Source organism: Protomyctophum bolini (assembly GCF_963924005.1).
Source record: "Protomyctophum bolini genome assembly, chromosome: 1".
Taxonomy (NCBI): Eukaryota; Metazoa; Chordata; class Actinopteri; order Myctophiformes; family Myctophidae; genus Protomyctophum; species Protomyctophum bolini.
Window position 1 is genome coordinate 23,409,322 of NC_137862.1, and position 21,262 is coordinate 23,430,583.

General features: G+C 42.9%; 1 protein-coding gene across 5 annotated transcripts in view; it reads left to right on the forward strand.

The window, feature by feature from the left end:
• The window catches only part of phkb (phosphorylase kinase, beta), a 113,405-nt gene that overhangs the window by 10,214 nt on the left and 81,929 nt on the right, over window positions 1-21,262 (forward strand). For all 5 annotated transcript variants that reach the window (XM_080766655.1, XM_080766654.1, XM_080766657.1 and 2 more), the window contains 2 exons: window positions 9,687-9,825; window positions 15,385-15,484. In XM_080766655.1, coding sequence (XP_080622781.1) covers window positions 9,687-9,825; window positions 15,385-15,484 — 239 coding nt within the window. The remainder of the gene's footprint in view (window positions 1-9,686; window positions 9,826-15,384; window positions 15,485-21,262) is intronic.

Sequence of the window (21,262 nt, forward strand, 5' to 3'; positions counted from 1 at the left end):
ATAATATACAATACAGGGTTGACAGGGTTAATGTTGTTACTTTTGTGCAATCGCTCTCTCTCTCGCGCTCTCTCTCTACCTCTTTTCACAACCTCTTATCATGCTATAGTCCTGGGTTCATTTCGGTGTGGTGATGAAATGGCCCATCTTTAAGAGCAGACTGTTTGCTCGTGATACATTAGCTGTTGATTTAGTGGGACATTAACTTGATAGATGATGATAAGGCAGAACATAACTCCCAACAACAGTTGATTTGCATCCAGGGGAGCGGTGGTGTGGGTTTGGCCCTTTGAGACTGAATCATATTTGAGGCCATCATTGTTTCCTGCTGTGTGTCTTAATTAATTATATTAGTCCTCCTCGGTACTCTGCTCTCATAGAAGATTAAACTTCAAGTTGAGCACCAAGCAGCATGGCTATCAGATTGAATGAAACTAAACTTCTTTTTTAATACTTCTAAAATTCCATTTGCCTGTATTTGAGAGATCATATAAATTGTTGTGGTACAAATTCATTATTTACTGGGATTGAGGCAGCAGGGGACATTGAGAAAGACATTTTACAATTAAACACAGTGCCATCTTGTTAATAGAGAAGCAATATGTCGTCATGCTTGCCAATATTGTATAGATACAGTGGCTGCCACATCGATACGGTAGGACATTCTGTGTGTGACACAGTTTTGAAAAATAAACATCACCTAATTGTGCTACATAACACAAACTGTATGCCTGAGACTCAAGATACAACAGAAAAGGCCTTTATGATTACAATTAAATAAATAAAAGAGAATATTTGAATTTCATTAATAGGAACAATAATTAGGAATAAGGAATAAGAACAATATAAGTGAGCTCTTGTATTAATATCTGTAGGTCCTGGTCATTATCACTGTATACATATTTTACCGTGAGAATGTAAGCAATGTCCAGCCATAGTGCATAGCTACAGTATGTTCCCCAGTGTGCCTCAACCTTCACCCCAACCCCTACTGTAGATTTCAGGGCTGTAAATGGCCTCTGAAAGTGATTTTGGTTTGTTGGATCCAGAACCAGTGTAAGCAGTAGCCAGCCACCTCCAGCTGGAAGGGGGACATAAAGTATCCAGTTGAGATGGATGAAATTGTGGATGTCAAGCATGAAGGGACAAAGGACAGGCAGGCCAGTGTTAATCAATGAGCCGGTGCAAGAGGTCCGTGAAGCAGGTCGATCGGAACGGGAGACCGGCTTCATCATGAAGTCATTTGCCACTGGGAAGACAACAAACAGGGAATGGAGAGAGAGGGGGGGGGGAAAGGGGTTGGTGGTTCTGTTACGAAGGCATGGATATAAGTTCTTAGCCGCCACAACTGATTTTGGTTTATTGGATGTGTTTCCCTTGCCATTCTCCAAAGGGATAATTATACTTGTTTGCATGCCGGTGTCGCACACTGAACATGGCAGATCTATAAGCTCACAACGCATCACACTTGTGAACTTTTAGATCACCTATTTTCAATGCAATTCATGGCACGCCACCCATTCGAAATAGGCCACATAACCCTAGCCATATGTGGCAGATAAAGTTGAGCCCTACACAGTAATAATTATGACATTTATTTGTATTTGAATTGGTCAAACTATAGAATGTTCAGAAGTGTCTTCTATAAACACTAATGGTCTCAGATATTGCATAAAGACAAAGTTAAAAGCCTTTAACTTATTCAATATGTAGAATTGTAGAACAAGAACATGCATATAGAACGATAATACATAAACATTCTAATTGTCTACTAGTAAACGGAGCACTGGAAGCTTACTTATAATTCTTGATGACTATTCTTGAGTGGTGCTTCACTCCAAGGAAAAGCAATGTCCGATTGTCCGTCCCTCCCTATGTCTGTATGCATAGGCGGATTTACCATTGGGCTAGGGTGGGCTGCAGCCCGGGGGCCCCCAGCTGGGGGGGGCCTTTTTTAAAATAATTTGAAGTATTGCAATGCAATTCAAGTGAGATTTATGTTTAGTTATTGCATATTTAATATTCTGGTTAAAACATTGAGAGCTTCTGCTCTGCTGTCTGCACTGCAGACAGCGAAATTAAAACAAAATACGCCAATCTTTTCACCGAAATGCACCGCACAGCCAAGGGGGGCCCTGGAATTTTGTCTAGCCCAGGGGCCATTGGGAGGGTAAATCCGGCCCTGTCTGTATGTCCCTATGTTTAGGGTACCAACGGGTGCCAAAGTGGCGCTCTTGAGCTAGAAACAGAGAGAGAGTGTTACACTGTTTCCTGCTAATTACAATGTGGAGTGTGCGTGCATGCGAGAGACAGAGAGAGTGAAAGAGAGAGAGAATACCTAGAGGTAGTGTTGTCTGCTAATTCCCCCACACAGTAACTGTCATTTCTCAACCGTTTCGGACCCGGGGCGGCTTGCCGGAGACGGCCCGGCCACATGGGTGTGTTCCTGGGGGGCTGGATGTTCCGGGCACCCCGCCCCCCGGGGACCCCCACGCGGTAACACTGTCATTTCTTGACCGTTTCCAACGCGGACCAGCTCGCCGGAACCGGGTCGGCACCCTTATGTAGTTGTGTTATTCTTGCTTACTGTAAAACGCTCTGGATTAAGAGCGTGTGATAAATGTCCAAATTGTAAAGGCGCAATCCTTTCACACTGTTTCACATATTTGGACTTGAGTCTGTCAAAACAAATCTGTTGTGTGATTTGTTTCTCCTTTAATCCATGTTAAGGATGGATGGGGGAGCTGCATGTAGATGTAGATGAGTCAATCTTGCTTTGGAATAAATGAATGAACAAGTTGCAGAATAAATGAATGAATTAGTTGCAGACGTCAGAGGAGTTGAAATGGGGTTATCAGGGAGTTAGGTGAATTTGTTTGAGGGTGGAGAACATTAGTTTAGGGATTCCCTTGACCTTTGGACGTTGAATTTGAATGGGAGGAATATTTGGTGGGTGGTGTGAGGTGGTTCTATATGTTGTAAAGTAATCGGAGTCAGACCTGACCACCCCTGGCTTTCAATGAGCTGGTTGAGCACCATTTGTGCTCTCTTCTGTTATGTCTTGTAGGTTAATTATCTCCACAGTGATATATATATAGTTGAAATTAACTATTGTTCTGCTGCTAGCTGGTAGCATAAATGTAGTTAACCTGTGCCACGGCCTGCGTCCACTTTAAGAGAATAATCTTCTTCCCCGCTGCAGCCCCATGCACACACTCACTGTAACCATTTGCTATCATTAGCATTAGCGCACACTGTTTACCTGTTGCCAGAAACGTTTACATGTCAGGAGCAATGCGAGACAAAGTCACAAATGACATACGAAATTTGGATGGCTGATGATCACCAAGGACAGCTCTCCTAGATTCCGACTTATATGGAGGTTTGAAAATCCTGCTTTGAACCAAGGTAAATGAAGAGGAGTTGTAACGTCGCATAGCTGGTGGTGACGGAGGCGTCTCATAGCAACCGGATCAATGTTAACAGCTGCTATGGGGCTCAACCAGGCTTCGTACCTGGCTGATAACGTCCCATAGCGGGGGGGTACGGATATATTCGTACCTCACAGAGAAATAATTAATGTAGGAACACAAAGGAGCACTCTTTCAACGCCGTTTCCTCCAGCCGGGTCGGGCTAAATTGCAATATACTGTATACTCCTTCCAACGTCGGGGTTTTGACAGGCTTTCCGAAATTATGCAGTGCTGCATGATGAGGTAGGTAGATAGATAGATAGATCTTTATTGTCATTGCTTGCGCGAAACAACGAAAGTTTAGAGCTTCACCACTGGCAATGGCATACAAATAAATAACCATACTGTGTACAATAACCCAAAGAGCAATAGTGCTAGTGCAATGTACAGTAATAGTGAAAAGTCATAATAGTTCAGCAATGCATAGTCCAAATTTCAATGCAAAGTCTATTTTCAGTACCCTTTTAACCCATTTAGGCCTAAGGCCGATTCTAAAAACGCCTCTAAATCCTGACCTAAGGTTTCTGAAAAACTTCAAATATTTATATAGCAGCATCAAAAAATTTACATTTTTGAATACTGTACAGAACCCCAATATGGGTGCCCGGCCTGAGGGGGTAAGATACCAATAGGGGTTCCCGCCCAATACTATAGAGGAGGCTTGGGGAGCGGGGGGCAGGTTGTTCATTCAGCAGCCTGTGGGTAAAGGCTGTTGGTCAGTCTGTTGGTCCTGTAGGATGTTATTTTTACGGCGTAGGCAGCGGGAGGTGAAGACTGTGGAGATCTCTGGGAGACTGACTGGTCCCAATGATCCTCCCTGCAACCTTGACCACTCTGTGGAGATCTCTGGGAGACTGGTCCCAATGATCCTCCCTGCAGCCTTGACCACTCTGTGGATGGCCTCCTTGTCTGCCCTGGTGCAGCTGGAAAACCACACCAGTAGCCCATAGGTGAGCACACTCTGGAGTCTCTACTGCACAGTGGTAGGAGTCTCTACTGCACAGTGGTAGAAGTTGATCAACAGAGCTTGAGTCTTGAGTCTCTACTGCACAGTGGTAGAAGTTGATCAACAGAGCTTGAAAAAAGGCGTTGCTGTGCCTTCCCCACGGCAGAGGTGATGTTGGTCCTCCAGGACAGGTTCTCGGCAACAGTCACGCCCAGAAACTTAAAGTTCGAAACCCTCTCCACCTCCTCGTTTCCAGCTAAGTTGTGATTGCCGCACCATGCCACCAATCCCTCGACCTCACTCCTGTATAAGGTCTCATCATGTCCTGTGATGAGGCCAAGTACTGTTGTGTCATCTGCAAATTTAACTATAAGGTTAGATGGAGAGGAGGAGCAACAGTCGTGTGTGAAGAGTGTGTAGAGAAGTGGGCTAAGCATGCAACCCTGGGGGGCCCCGGTGCTAATGGGCAGGGTGGGGGAGATGTGTATGCATCCATGTATGCGTGTGTTTGCGTGCAATCGTGTGTTGGCACGCCATTCCACGGACCCAATGTGCAAGTGTCGTCGTGCATTTCAGTCCAAGCACCCATAGGTGCAAGAAAATGTGGGTCTGAGGTTGTGAAGCCTTATTCTTATTCAGGGGGAACGACCCCTTTTTTATTGAACATGATGATGTCCAACATGGCAAAAGCTTTCACATAACGGCACTAATTTAGCTGTAGCCAAAATTATCCTACACCCAAAGGCACTGTCCTATTACTGGTGAACATATGAAACATGCCCACCGGAGCCTGAGGGATTGTGCGTGCGTGTGTGTGTGCGTGCGTGTGTACTACCTAAACTCCAAGATGAGCACTAATGTCTGTGTATTAATTAAATTAATTATAGGTTGAGCAGACCATTTTGTTTTCGTTTGTGTCAGAAGGGGGAGGGGTACAATTTGGGTTATAAGCAGTGCGGTTCTGGACTGGTATAAATGGAACGGACTCATGAAGAGTAATTGCTTGTGTGTAAAAATCATGTATGCATCTTATTAACCATTTATTGTTAGAAAACCAGATGTCGCCTCAAAAAAAATGCAATGTTTCCGTGTTGGAGTTGATGAAATGGGGTCATTTGATGTGTTTTGACGGGTTGTGGTTTTGATTGGGTTATAGATGTTTTAAGATAAGACACACATTTTAATCTAAGGGTTAAGGAATACAAGTCAATGGATAACCCTTTGCTCTCCGCAGTGTGTGTGTGTGTGTGTGTGTGTGTGTGTGTGTGTGTGTGTGTGTGTGTGTGTGTGTGTGTGTGCGCAGACTGTGCACGTGTAGCCACTCAACGGTACCTGGGGGGACCAGCTGACAGGTTTATTAATTCTTAATTATCTCCGTTCTTTGTCTCACAACCTATGACACTGCCTCTTTCAACCATTTGACCCGCCCCTCGACACACACACACACACACACACACACACACACACACACACTATCTCTCTTTCCCTCTCTCTCTCTCTCTCTCTCTCTCTCTCTCTCTCTCAATCTCTTGTTTCCTTTGTTTCCCGCCGTAATAAGTAGTGGTACAAAATGGATGGCCTCTTCATTAGACTGGTACTGTATAATGTGCTTTTGACAAATGAAGTGCTCAGTTCAGACAGATTACTCATCAGTGGGAGGACCTCAGTAGAGGTGTGTGTGCGCGGGTATTGGTTGGGGGAGATAAATAATGTACCCCCAGGCCCTCTCTGCATAGTGCATACATTAACTTAAGAGCCAGAATCAGAATTCACATTAAGGTTTTTCATCATTTAATTTTTTCCTTCCTTCCTGACAGTGCGAAACATGAACTCAAACGAACTCGCTGCCTCTTAGTTGAGCTTGTCTGCTTACCGCAGTTAATAGCATCCGTCATCCCAGTAAACATAAAGGTCTTAACACACCGGAGGCGTGATAGATTGAAACGACACGAATATTGCACACCAATCTATTCATATAGCTGACGCCTCCTCCATACAGGTTGATGCAGTTGTTTGCGGTGAAAAGATGGTTTCCTCAGTAGCTTATGTGGGGTGCCAGGCAGGCGAGTACCTACCAGAGGGGAACTCTCCTTTTTTTGTGTAGCCAGGTGGTGTCAAGGAAAACGAACAAAGGACTCACTAAAAGATAAAGAACCCTTAATCACTGCGCAAAAAGCATGGAATACGGATGTGTATATTACAGGAAACTCCCGTTAAACTTTCCAACAAACTCCGGTAAACTCCCGAATTGTACCATCACACCTGTATATTACTGTATATGCCCGCTAAATTTGAGGTTTACGGGCAAATCCCATAATCTCATAATTTCCCTCTTTTCACGCAGTGATAAATGTGTTGGATTGGAACAGTCTTTGTATTGAAACCAGGGGGGGGGTTATGTTACAACCTTATTTACTTTTCAATGAAAATAACAAAAGCATCAAAGGGCATTCAATATTCAGAACGAAAATCAACAAATAACGAAACCCCAACTAAATATATTCAATATATGTTCAATTCAAAACCTTGGGCACAAATGGGGTTATTAATTCAATTCACCACTCCTTTTGAAATGAAGTAAAAATTGGTCTTTGAGAGTTCAGTTCAAATAAAACAAAGGGACACAGATCCTCCTGCTGTAGGGGATGGTTAAGAAAGATCCTGTTGCTGTTAATTAAGTGGTTGAAATCCTCGTTTTTATACAAAAGTGTGTGAATTTCTCCTGATGTGTCCATGTGTTTATATGCAATTGAATGATACAGTGGCATATGTTCCCTGGTTCCTTTATTTTCAGTTTTTTATGTACACAGAGTCCTATGTTTCCATAGTCCTAATTCCCGCAGCGTCCCTATGTTATCGTATTTAGTAGGGGAAGCGAAGAGTCTACTTTCACTTAAAACCCATGCAACATCCATATCCTGGGAAAATAGCTTTTTCGGTTGACAAATTATGCAAACCATGCTGGGGTGACAGTGGCACTGAGAGAACGGCCACTTGGGAATTGGAGGATTTCCAGTTTGATTCCCATCTTCCCATGGGTTAGTGTCGAAATGTACTTGAGCAAGACACTGAGCCCTTAACTGCTCCCGATGAGCATGTTGGTGCCCAGCATGGTTTCCTCTGCCATCAGTTTGTGAATGTGTGTTCTGTCAATGAATGAACGAATGGGTGAATGTAAGGCACATCGTATTCATAAAGAAGGCACTGATATTAATGCACCATTTACCATGGTTATGTATTGTATCACTGTGTGAGTTCTACAAATCTTGACAACCAGGCAGGCGCTCTTGACAGCATGGCTTTTATAACTGGTAAAGTGTGTCAAAGCGCGCCACTAGGCTTCGTACGTCGACAATCTATCTGTAGTGCCATGTCTCTGGTAGGAGACTCAAAGAGTCTCCATTGAGTCTCCTCTGCTGGTCATCAAATTATTGGCTTAGGAATGTGACAAAAACAAATAAGTCTCCATGAATTCAAGGCTTCACGGGGTGTGTAACTGATAGAAAGTACACCATACTTTGGGTGAACTATCCCTTTAACCACTTGAACCCTACACTTGATTGAACGGGGCCTGTCCCGATTGAATAAACATTTCTCAGATTGGGGGTGATTTAGACACTAAACTCCTCCAAACTGAATCTAGATGGATTTTTTATTTAAAGTCTGTCAATCCAGGTGGCTTGAATGAAGATCTCTCCCTCCAGTGCTACCAATAAAGTAAAAAGTTATATTCAAAAAGTGATTGTATAAGTCTGTCAACATGTGATGTATGCAATATTCTTGTTTCCTATATAACTGTGATTTTGTATATCCTTTCTGTAATGTCCACGCCCACAATCAGGTGATGTCACCAATTAGTAATTCTCAGCACCTGAGCTGTATTGTTTTGGAGCTCTTTAAGAGTAAGCTCTTTGTCTGTGAAAAACCATAGCACTGACGAAGGTCTGAGGACCGAAACGTTTGCTTTTTAATTGCACCATGAGCACAGAGCACCATGAGCACAGAGCATGATAAAATAAAAGAAAAAATATTTTTTTAAGTCTCAGTCTAAGGAGTTTTACTTCTTTTTCTATACGGTGATTGAGTCTTTTCCTGTCAAAGTTTCCCTCAGATTGGGGCACAAAATAACATTTTGCTGTGTTAGCTATTTCACTTACACACAGAAAATGGTGTTTAAACAAAGACACAGTTACCAAAATATAGGAATTCATAGATGTATCCTGCAGCCTGCAGGCCTGAGAATAAAGTTTTAAACTCGATGCAACAGAGACCACTATAGCACTTATTGAGCTGCAGTGGTTGTTGGGCAGAAACCTTGTTTCTCAATTTTTTCAACTATATATAATATGCTTTTTCTTTTTTTTTAATGGATGCCCTACTTCATCATACAAGAGTGTTGCACAAAAGTTGTGAATATTGTGATCATCACTGATATGGATACAGACCCCCATCGGAACATATTTAGTTCAAGATGTTCATAGCTCTCAGCTCACAATGTGAAGTACGTTTTGATCTACCGGGTCGCCCTAGGCAGATCCTCATCAACGGACACCAAAGTTAACTTTGTGAATAAATCGTAACATTGTGAATAAATGAGGCTATGAGTATGGCATAATAAACACATAATCGCCTGGCATTCATCATTGCAAAGTTTTCTAAACTCTGGACTTGTTGGATAAGGCCTCAACTACAGCATTGGGCTGATTAGGGCTAAGGCCCGTTAAAATCAATTATATATGTAGCCTGTGGCAGTGGTACTCAAACGTTTGGCTCAAGGCCCTGTAATTTAGTTTTTCATTCACAGCACCCCTTAATGTCACTGTTACTTTACAGCACCTTTGTCACATTACCATTACTCTTCCCCACTAAGCTACAGTATGTCACGAGAAGATCCGTTTGCATTAGGATTGATTTAAAATAACTACTTGACATTGAGCTACTTGAACCTCAGAATCTCCAAATGCTAGAGATTTGGTGTGGATCGAAAGATAACACACCGCCGTGCAGTGACACTCTGGTCTGTTTTAGTAAGTATAGAGGGTCTAAGTGGAATTCCAAATATCCAATTATTTGGCAGCACCCTTGGAATTGTGTCACAGCACCCTACGGTGTCACGGCACCCACTTTAAGAAATGCTGATGTAGCCTATGATGATTTGAAACAGTGAATGAAGGGGGGGGGGGGGATGTTTGTGTGGACACAGCACCTTTTATATTTTTTGAAGTATTTATTTTTCACAGTACCTTCTGTCTCTGCTCTCTCTATAGTGAAGACCACCATTCTGAACTACCAGAGCCCCACCACCGGCCTGTTCCCTGTCAAGACCCACACGTCCTGCAAGGAGGCCAAGGTCAGGGACTGTCTGTACTGCGCTGCTGGGGCCTGGGCTTTGGCCCTGGCCTACCGGTGAGTGTACAATATGCACACATGGAGTAAAGTTCTGTCTGTACTGCGCTGCTGGGGCCTGGGCTTTGGCCCTGGCCTACCGGTGAGTGTACAATATGCACACATGGAGTAAAGTTCTGTCTGTACTGCGCTGCTGGGGCCTGGGCTTTGGCCCTGGCCTACCGGTGAGTGTACAATATGCACACATGGAGTAAAGTTCTGTCTGTACTGCGTTGCTGGGGCCTGGGCTTTGGCCCTGGCCTACAGGTGAGTGTACAATATGCACACATGGAGTAAAGTTCTGTCTGTACTGCGCTGCTGGGGCCTGGGCTTTGGCCCTGGCCTACCGGTGAGTGTACAATATGCACACATGGAGTAAAGTTCTGTCTGTACTGCGCTGCTGGGGCCTGGGCTTTGGCCCTGGCCTACAGGTGAGTGTACAATATGCACACATGGAGTAAAGTTCTGTCTGTACTGCGCTGCTGGGGCCTGGGCTTTGGCCCTGGCCTACCGGTGAGTGTACAATATGCACACATGGAGTAAAGTTCTGTCTGTACTGCGCTGCTGGGGCCTGGGCTTTGGCCCTGGCCTACAGGTGAGTGTACAATATGCACACATGGAGTAAAGTTCTGTCTGTACTGCGTTGCTGGGGCCTGAGCTTTGGCCCTGGCCTACAGGTGAGTGTACAATATGCACACATGGAGTAAAGTTCTCAGTCGCCAAGACTGATTTAACTTATTTGGATTCCATAGAATTAGAACATTTGAAGAGCAGTGATGTAAATAGGTTTTCAATGTAATGAGTCCCAGGATGCAGGTATGGTCTTTTAGATGAGTCCCATGGACATTTTATGAGTCCCACTTCAACCATGGTAGGAGCCATATTTTGCCATTTTTACAAATTGCAGCAACAACTCCCATTTCATTTCAGGTTATATTCATGTAGAAAACAGAAGAAGAAAAAAATGCCCCAACGTACGTCTCAAGAAATTATTATTATAACACAAGCTAACAAAATAAAGTACAGTAGTGCATCCCGTGGATACAGAGGTCGTTGTTTTATTGCGTCCCTTACCTCTAAACTGCGTTTTGGGATGCAAACGGCATCCTATTTTAATCTCTGGAAGAGGTCAAACTAGCAATATGTTCCAAAGCATCTTCCATAAAACCCTAATGGTCTCGGATATTTCATAAAAGCAAAGGTTAAAAGACTCAATCAATTATGTGTTCACCTGGTTTTCAGTGCTGTACAGTATGTAGAACAGCTGGAACGATATTAGTTAATAGTTTTTAGTTATACCACATTTGGGAAGGGATTTGAATTACACTGAAGGGTCACATGATGCCATTTTCTCCACACAGTAGAGGTACAGTATATGTAGGACACAGACGCATCAGCCTACCTTATTGGCTTATTACTTAATATGTAATTATTTGGAAGACTATTGAACTGATAAGGGACACACTTTGAATCAAGTGGACCATAGTCGGCCCGGAAAAGTCAAAACTTGGTCTGCTTCCAAGTGAACCATGGTCCGGTTTGTTACAGGTCTGTAATGAACTTTATAGAGTAACAAAATAGAGTGCATTGTGCAGTATGTCCATTGAACAACAATATATGGAAAATAAACCACTACTCGTGTAAATAACAATAATTCAATGGTGTAACTCATAGAAGACTTAACACGCCTGCCGTGGTAAGTGGTCCGATAGGTGGTAAAACATTCTTTTACCCATTTTGGGCGGGAACCCCTTTTGGTGTTGGCTATTGAAAAATAGCAGATCTACAAGCTCATAGCTACGAGCTTCTAGGTCTGCTATTGTGAAAATGAGGCACAAATCTTTGAATAAATATTCTTTCAGAAGACTTCAGGCCTAAATGGGTTAATGATCAATGAATCAATTGTGTTCCGGCTTTGATCAAAAACAACCTTTAATGTTATTTAATTTTATCATTAAAATCTTAATTTATTTATTATTATTTGTACCTATATATTGCAATATCCTCACTGTCCACCAGTGGGGCCCCGCCCACAGGTTGTGAAACACTTCTACAGTACACAGAGGTACAGCACACATACACATGCTCGCGCATGCACACACAAAGGAACACGGAGCCAGCCTGTGCCTGTGTAGTTTGATGAAAACACAGTGGGCCATTGTTTCAAATCACCGAACACGAACAGGCACTTTTCATTAAGTGTCCTTGATTCCATCTCTCAGAAACTGTGTTAGCAACACGCTGAGAACAAACTAGTTTATTGGGGGGGGGGGAAGGCATTCTTAACAAAATGAGGTGCAGGGTTAAATCACTACCCACCACCACTGGGCCTCGGTTCTGTCTAGGGTGCGTCAGGCTTTTGGACGGGCGCTCCAAAAGCACCCACAGTCGGTGTCTGTGGGTGGGAAGCCGTCAGGGGACTCTGCACTTTGTCACTGCACCACAGTGACTCCTTCTGGATGGATCAGACAGAACCACTCTCTATGAGCAGCTTGTTAAACAATCTGGAGATGGATCGGCAATTCGGCAGTGGGTGTTCAGATCAGGTAAGAAAAACAAATGGAATTAATTTGGATGTTTCATTCATTCATGCATAATTAGATCACTGAATTTACAAATTGACCTAGTAATGCATACTTGCCTTGGTCATTTGTTATGTTTTTGGTCTCCTGTTTTTTCTTAACCACAGTGTAATTCAGATAGTACCGTATATTGTTTAGGTTATCTGTTTACTTGTGCTCCTAGTTTACTGAGGCACTACACCGTCTTTCTGCATTCTATGTGTATGTGTTTATTCTGTTCTATTCTATCTATTGTAAGTTGCTCTGGATAAGTCATGTGCAGTCACATCACAGTGACTGCACATCACAGTTTTTTGATAATACCCTATGCCCACATGCCCAAAATGTGGGCGCCAGGCTGAAAGTTGTTGGTAACGTTTGATACTTGACTTTATTTTGTTTTTGTCTCATTGTTTTGAGGAAGCGTGTAGGCCTAGTAACTGTCAGTTTTGTGTTGTAACATACAGCATGTCAGCTGCTGTAGGCATTCATGGAAAATATGTGCAAAGCCTCTATACCTCTAATACCAAGCTTGTGTTGTTCAGCCAGACACCGAGGGCCCTGTCCCTGGAACCAGTTGTAAGAGGCCTCCGACATGGCAACCATCTGAAGCTGAAGAGCGTGAGTGGAATTGATTTGTGGCTAGCCACGTTAAAGGAGAGGGCATGCTGAGTGATAAGAGTGATAACCACTAGGTTGCCAACTGTCCCTTGAAATACAAAATTGTCCCTTATCACCAGTCGTCCCTGAGGGGTTCCAGGTGGTCCCACTCTCCAGCTAAATCATGGAGAGTTCTTCAACTCTTGAGAGCGTAAAATTTAACCAAATGTTTCATTTTATTTTACACTCAAGAGTTAAATTATTGTTTAATCACCTGCACCATGGCTACTTACGTACAAGAACTAATTATTGTAATCCAATTCTTATTTTGATTAACGTTTGCCTGTTATCTCTCCTATGATACCACATCAATACAGCATGGAATTGTGCACAAAAAATCTTATCCAACTACAACAAAATATCCTTTAGTTTTGGATCTGAGAGGCTACATCTCATCAAATGGTGGTCCGTGGCTCAAATGCTGAATAAATGATGGACCTTGACATGTAATGTGTTGAGAACCACTGTATAAGAAGATCCCACAGCAGTCTGCATAAGAAGATGGGGCCGGCAGGAAGCTTTACTGACAGAACGCCAACAGGCAGCGGTCTGCTAGAGGAGCAGGTACAGTATGGCTGCCAGCCATCTGGCACAGCTCAGGAGAGCAGAACGCAGATGGCTGAGGAGAGGAGAAGAGGGCAAGGCTGAGCGATAACGGCAACACAGTGACAGCGGGCCCTTGAGAAAACTGGTCCAGGCAGAGGAACAAAGATAAGGACAGACCCCTCTAGCCTGGGGGTGTGGTTGACAGGGCTAAAGCAGAGGATACTCTTTCATAATCAAAATTTTCTTATTATTTGTTTTTCACATTTTAACGTCTGGCATAGATTTGGACAGTAGTGATTTTGAAAAATAAGTCTCAACAATGTACCTGGTAGGGGCTGGCCCTTTGTTCATTTTCGGTGAGTGTATATCACTTGTAAAGGTCAGATTTTCACTAATAAATTAATAATTTATTTCACGCAACCGTGTAATTATTGAAGTGTGTGTGTGTGTGTGTGTGTGTGTGTGTGTGTGTGTGTGTGTGTGTGTGTGTGTGTGTGTGTGTGTGTGTGTGTGTGTGTGTGTGTGTGTGTGTGTGTGTGTGTGTGTGTGTGTGTGTGTGTGTGTGTGTGTGTGTGTGTGTGTGTGTGTGTGTGTGTGTTTACCATAAGCCTCAACAGATTTTAACTGAATAGGTTTTTTTCTCACTTCAGCGGTGTAGGGTGTAGGGTTAGGATGTTTGCTGCCTGTCCGGGGAATGGATCGGGCAACCTCTCGGTCTCAAAAAACTCCTCTAATCTCAAGGCCACTCTGTCTCCTGATACCACATTGGCTGTTCCCATTGTTTTTTTTGTAATTAAAAACAATAGGAAAGATTTTACAACTTAAACCCTATTATACTGTACTTCTTCTGACCGGAGTTCCCCGCGGGTCTATTTTAGGCCTCTTAGCTAGCTTGTAGATCTGCTATTTTTGCTGAATGTTGACACTAGAGTTCATGTGGTTACTACAGAGTCAAACATAGTGAGTCTCACTGAATTCTGAACACTGAAGTTAGGAGAAACTCTGTGTCAAGACCTATCAGCAAACGGTACAATTACCTTGTAATTTTGTATTCGTGGAAATAAATGATGAAAGTGTGTCATTATAAAGATATGCGTTTCTTCTTGAGGTACTGTACGAATGTGCGATAATGAGAGTGCGTGCAAGCAATAATGAATGCCCCATGGAGCACTTTGAAAACAGCTCTTTGATGACAGATGAAAAGCTGTGTGCTGTGTCCTCTGCTTGAGTTTGGTTGTGATGTGGAAGGTTGTTGTTTAAAGCACTGTATATCATTTCAACTTAAAATGCATTTCATCTCCCTGGCCATTAAGAAGCAAGCAGTCTCTTGAGCCAGTATGTTGCCTCCTACAATGTCTGTGCAAAGGAATCCAGTAAAGTGTATACACCACCTATGTACTCTCCGCTTCCATTTTGTCTTTGCAGTCACTTCATTTGTCCTACTAAAAATCAAATTATTCGAAGCATACAGCTTTCTGCTAGTCAGAAATGGGAATAACAACCTATTTTAATGATATTTTATTATTTTAAATGTATTCCCATGAACAGAAATAACTAACGCATATCAGCTTCCTTTTCTCTGCTTTCATGGGTGATGTAGATCCAGACTATCATTATAGACATCAGACTATAATAATAGAGTACAACATTCAGACAACCATTCCACAACCTCTGAATGCTACAGAATATTATACTGTAGCATTCAGAGATTGTGTAATTGTTAGTGTGGCTACGTGCTACTGTGGACAGAGTGACTTCATTGTGTTCACAGCGTGGTTGTGTTGTCCCCCCCCCCCCCCCCACTGCTGTGCAGGCGCATTGATGATGACATGGGGCGCACGCACGAGCTGGAGCACTCTGCCATCAAGTGCATGAGAGGAATCCTCTACTGCTACATGAGACAAGCTGACAAGGTGAGTTTGGACTAACCCTTAGGGGTGTAATGATATAGTAACTACACCATATTTTTCATTTCTAAACTCAAACTATATCATTATGTAAACACCGACATATCGTATCATTTGACTTTGTATCGTATCATTTTGGAATAAAAATAATCTGTATCGTATGTGTATCGTGACACAAATCGCATCGCTGTTCAAATGTATCGTTACACCCGCTACTAACCCTTGTCTGGCAACATAAAGAAAGGACTGACATACCTGATAAAACAGTGGAAATATCCAATCTATTTGTATGAAAATGTTTCAACATGGAAACGATCATGACAATTATGAAAATAATATATATTGTGATTAGGTATGGCTTGTAACGCCTGGGATTCAAACCCGGATCTCCCACGTGGAAGGCCAACATCTTATCCAATAGACTAAAGGGAATCCTCCCTAGCCCAGGGGAGATATTAGGGTTTTAGGTCATCAGGCAGAGGCTCTGAGCCACTACTGCTACACACACAGCACATGATCAGATCTACAAGCTTGCATGTTGCTGTGAGCTTGTACAGTAGATCTGCTATTGTCAGTGTGTGACACACACGTGCATGTAAGTAGGCTTGCCTCTCTTCTCATGTATTATACAGGTACCAACTTGGTTCATTTACAAGCTTCTCTCTCTCTCTCTCTCTCTCTCTCTCTCTCTCTCTGGTATAATAATACTCCAGTCTACTACTTGTGTTTTTCCATACAATACATTGTGGTCCTGCTGTGTGTTTGAACACAGCATGTGTACATGTATGCCTTTCATGGCCATTATGTTTCATTTCACGTCGACCTTGACAACCTAATTTAGGGGAGAGCTTTACCGTGTCTTAATTACAAGGCAGCATTTACACAGTTAATTAGACTGAGCAGCACCCCGTTAAGACCGCTGTCTCTGTCACTTATAGAGAACATGTATTTCTTTTAGATTAGACACCTAACTTAATTCCAGAAGAACATGCATCCCCCCCATTAGATACACACACACACACACACACGTGGTTGTGTTGTCACTGCTGTTGTATCCTACTGACTCGTCATCTACCAGTGAGGAGCCCCCACCAGGAGGATATGCCTTCATCCCACTCTTCCCGCCCAACACTCCCTGCTGACGGGTGCCACCCCATCCCATAGCCTGTAAGTGCAGTGACAAATGCCACCCTCCCCGCCCAGCTTCCCTCCCCCAAACACGGGCCAATTGTGTTTGTATTGCCGAATCCGCAGAGGAGTGCCCGGGGCGCAGCCATTACTCAGGTTTAACATTAACTGATTATCTACACCTGGCCTACAGGGCACTGCTTCCTGGAGAATCCATGGGTTAGATCCATCAATAGTAATCATTGCTAATTTGCTATAGAGTGTTTGTTCACTAACGGGGGTCTTCCTGTCTCTCCAGTTCTTCAATAAACACACCATGCATTTGCAGGTCGGTTGCCAATTGTATCCAATAAGGAGAGAGTGCCGATTTATCAGTTTCAATTTTATTGTGTTCCAGTTCTGATTTATTTGTGTCATCACTTCCAATTTCACTCATTTATCATGTATCCTGTGCGAGTTCTCCCTCCTGATTGGATACAATTGGTATCCATGCCTTTTCGGTTATTGAAGAATTGGAGAGACAGGTAGACCCCTTGTTACTGAACAAACACTCTTATACACCAAGACTGGGTGATGTCAATTGATAGTAATTTGATCATCCATTTGGTTTACTATAGAGTAAAAAGCGCTATATGTGCTCTTTTCAAATTCAGATCACAGGTCTATAGTCTATGTGGGAAGAATTTTCTTCTCTCGTTCAATCTCCCAAACAATTTCCTATTTCAAGAAGAAGTCACAGAATCAATAATAATAGTACGAGCAATGTCAAATATATTCATAGGCTGCATGGTTAAAATAGTAATACAATGAGGCAGAAATGCTTCTTCTGCAAGTAGAGAAACTTTGCAGCAGATACAAAAATAGCAGCACATATAGATACAGAGGATGCAGCCTAGTGCCCAGGCAGATTGAGCAGGACCTCATGCTCGGTGAGATGTCACCTCGGGACTCGGGAGTAAACTCAAATACCAAATCAGGGACTTGTTTTCATTGCAGGCACATACCACATTATAGTTTCTGTCAGGCCGAAACTTCCTATCTCCATATTTTAACTTTTAGTTTAGTTTTTTACATTTGTGCCCTACTTGTCGATCATACAAAAGTATCAAAAGTAGCAGATCTGCAAGCTCGAAATGTGACGCAAATCAGTGGGTTTTGCTACATAATTTTTTGCTACTTTTGCAACAACAAAAAAAGGATTTGAATCCTGAAAATTTACAGTTTTAGAGATTTAGGGTGACCCTTGCAGCGTTTATTTACAGTGTTAATTTAACTCCGGGAGTGTAAGCTTGTATATTGTCATTTCCCCCATAATGTTGCTGTTGGTTGAAGCTGAATGAATCAAACCAAACATGGAACGTCGCAGTCCCGCCCCCCCCAGAACGACGAGGGCACCAGGAAATAATTTAATTGACAAATCATGTCAATAAACTATTTTTTGGGGCCCAACAAATAATTAGGAAAAAGTAAAAAAAAAAGAAAAAAGGGCAGGGTACAACACTTATTTCTAATTATTTGTTCGGCATGATTTGTCATGATTTGTCAACTCGGCTGTTGACTTTGTCCGAGGCTTACCTGTTACCTATCCACTTCGTGCCTTGTGGCACATAAGGCCTTCACAGAGCGCTTCCACTTCTCACGGTCAGCTGCTGCAATCCTCACTTCAGTCCATGACCTCCATCCTCCCTCTTGTCTCTCCTTCTCAACGGTACGCCTCCAGGTGGTCTTTGGTCTTCCTTTCCTTCGTTTCCCTTCTGGTGCCCATGTCAATGCTATGTTGCAGTCATTGTTGTGGTCCTGTCGTAGTATGTGTCCAATCATCTTCCATCTACGCAGTTTCACTTCCTCACTCAGCGGCTTCATCTCAGCTCTTTCTAGCAGCTCTTTGGTGCTGATGTGATCTTCCCAGTGTATACGGAGTATTCTTCGTAGGCATCTGTTGTGAAACACATCAACTGCCTTGTTGTCTCCTTTGTTCATTTTCCACGTTTCACATCCGTATAGCAGTACTGGCAACACTAGTGTCCTGTACAGTTTTAGCTTTGTTCTTCTCATGATGTTGTTTGAGCTCCAGGTGTTTCTCAGTCTGATGAATGCACCTCTTGCTTTTGACACTCTACTCCTCAGGTCCTTCATGCCACCTCCCTCTTTGCAAATTGTGGCTCCTAAATAAGTGAACTGCTCTACTTCGTCAAGATCTTGTCCATTGATCTGGATTCTTTCCTGGTTCCTTGGATTAATCCTCATTGTTTTTGTCTTTTGTATGTTGATCTTGAGTCCTACTCGCCTGGCTTCTTCGTCCATTTGTGTTGTTTTATTTTGAATATGCTGTTTTGTGGAGGAGAGCAACGCTATGTCGTCTGCGAAATCTAGGTCGTCAAGTTTTGATGTCAGCTTCCATCGAATTCCATTCTCTCCCTGTCTAACTGTTCTTCTCATTACCCAGTCAATCACAATCAAGAACAAGAACCCTGACATATTGCATCCTTGTTTAACGCCAGTTTTTATGTTAAACCACTCGCATATTTCTCCCTGGTCTTCTACTGCACACTGGAAGTCTTCATAAAACGTTCTAACCATTCTAACCATCTTCTCTGGGATTCCGTACTTCTTCATCATTATCCACAGGCTTTCATGATGGACAGAGTCGAAAGCCTTTTCGAAGTCTACAAAGTTCATGTATAGTGTTGCTTGCCACTCGTTAACTTGTTCTATAATGTTTCGCAGTATGAAGACTTGCTCAGTTGTTCCCCTACCTGTCCTGTAACCAGCTTGTTCCTTTCTCAGCCTGCAGTCTATTCCTTTCCTTATGCGATCTACAATAATCCTGCCAAGTATCTTTCCTACTACAGAGAGTAGGGTTATGCCTCTCGAGTTCTTGCATTCTTTGAGGTTCCCCTTCTTTGCTAGTTTTATAATGAGCCCTTTCTTCCAGTTTGTTGGGATCTTCTCATGTTTCCATATTTTCCCTAACAATTGATGTACCTTCATTGTTGAGAACTCTATGTCTGCTTTTAACAGTTCAGCTGTGATGGAGTCGATTCCTGGTGCCTTGCCGCTCTGTAGTCTTTTAATTGCTTCTTTAACTTCACCTAGTGTTGGTTCGTTTACCGAGATCTCTTCAATTCTGTCATTGAAATTGCATTCCTCATCTTCAGTTATTGGGTTTTCTGGTTCTACTCTATTAAGCACTTCCTTGAAGTGTTCTGTCCATCTCGACTTAATTGCGTCTCTTCCACTAATGAGTTTACCATCTTTGTCCATAACTGCTGTGCTCTGTCTGGGTCTCTCGTTGGACAGTGTCTTTGTGAGTCTATATAGTGTCTTCATGTGTTGTTTTCTTGCAGCATCTTCAGCTTCACTTGCGATGTTCTCTATCCATTTCCTTTTGTCTGCTTTTATACTTCTTTTCACTTCTTTGTTCGTCTCTGTGTACTTATCTTTTAGCTGCTTCTTGATTCTTTCGGAATGTGTTCCCAGGATCTTCTTATTTATGGCTTCTCTTTGTTCTACAAGGCTCCATGATTCTTCACTGATCCATGGCTTCTTCTTTTTCCTTGGTCTACCCAAGACTGCCTCAGCTACTTCTATGTACGCCTTCTCCATTACTTGGGAGTCACGCTCTACCTCTTCATCTTCTACGCCTTGCTCTTTAGCTTCCAACGCTTGGTACCTGTTTCTCAGGCTGATTGAAAAGGTCTTTAAGATGTTTTTGTTCTTCAGCTTTGATGTTTCATACTTTACTCTGGAGCTTTTCTTTTCCTTTTGTCGTTTCTTTAGTCTGAGCTTGATTGCTGTGCATACCAGGTAGTGGTCACTTCCGATATCTGCAGACCGGTGTACCCTTGTGTCTTTCACTGAATTCCTAAACCGTTTGTTAATTAGTATATGATCTATCTGATTCTTGGTCTTCCCATCCGGAGATACCCACGTTGCTTTGTGTATGTCTCTATGTGGGAACAGAGTTCCCGTTATGACTAGCTCGTTCATGTCGCACATTTCGCACAGCCTTTCTCCATTATTATTGTTCTGCTTTCCGAGCCCGTGCTTGCCCATGACCCTTTTGTAATCTTGGTGTTCATCTCCTACTTTAGCATTCATGTCTCCTGTTACAATCAACATGTCGTGTTTGTTCCGACTGTCCAAAACATCTTGAAGTCTCACGTAGAATTCGTCCTTTACTTGTTCTTCTGCGTCTTCTGTGGGTGCATAGATGTGTATAATTGTCAACTTTATGTGTTGGGAGTGGTACGTGGCTTGAATGATTCTTTCATTGACTGGAGTCCAATCAATTAGGGCTCTTGCTGCTGTCTTTGACATCAGTATGCCCACACCTTGTCTGTGGGTGTCGTCGTCTCTTCCAGAGTAGATGATGGTTTCTCCTCCTGCTAGTTCCACTTTTCCTTGTCCTGTCCAGTGTGTTTCACTGATGCCCATGATGTCGATTCCTCTGTTGGTCATTTCTCTTGCTGCTATTGTGATGTTTCCGCTTGTGTAAAGTGTTCGTACATTCCAGTTTCCGATCTTCATGGTGTTTTTGGGGTTCAGCAGTGGCGTATTCAGCCCAAAGGCGTCCTGTTGGCTTTGGCCCCTGCGCGTCATGGTGTCTCTCCTGTTGTGAGGACTGGCTACAGCGTTCCCCCGATTTCGTGAATT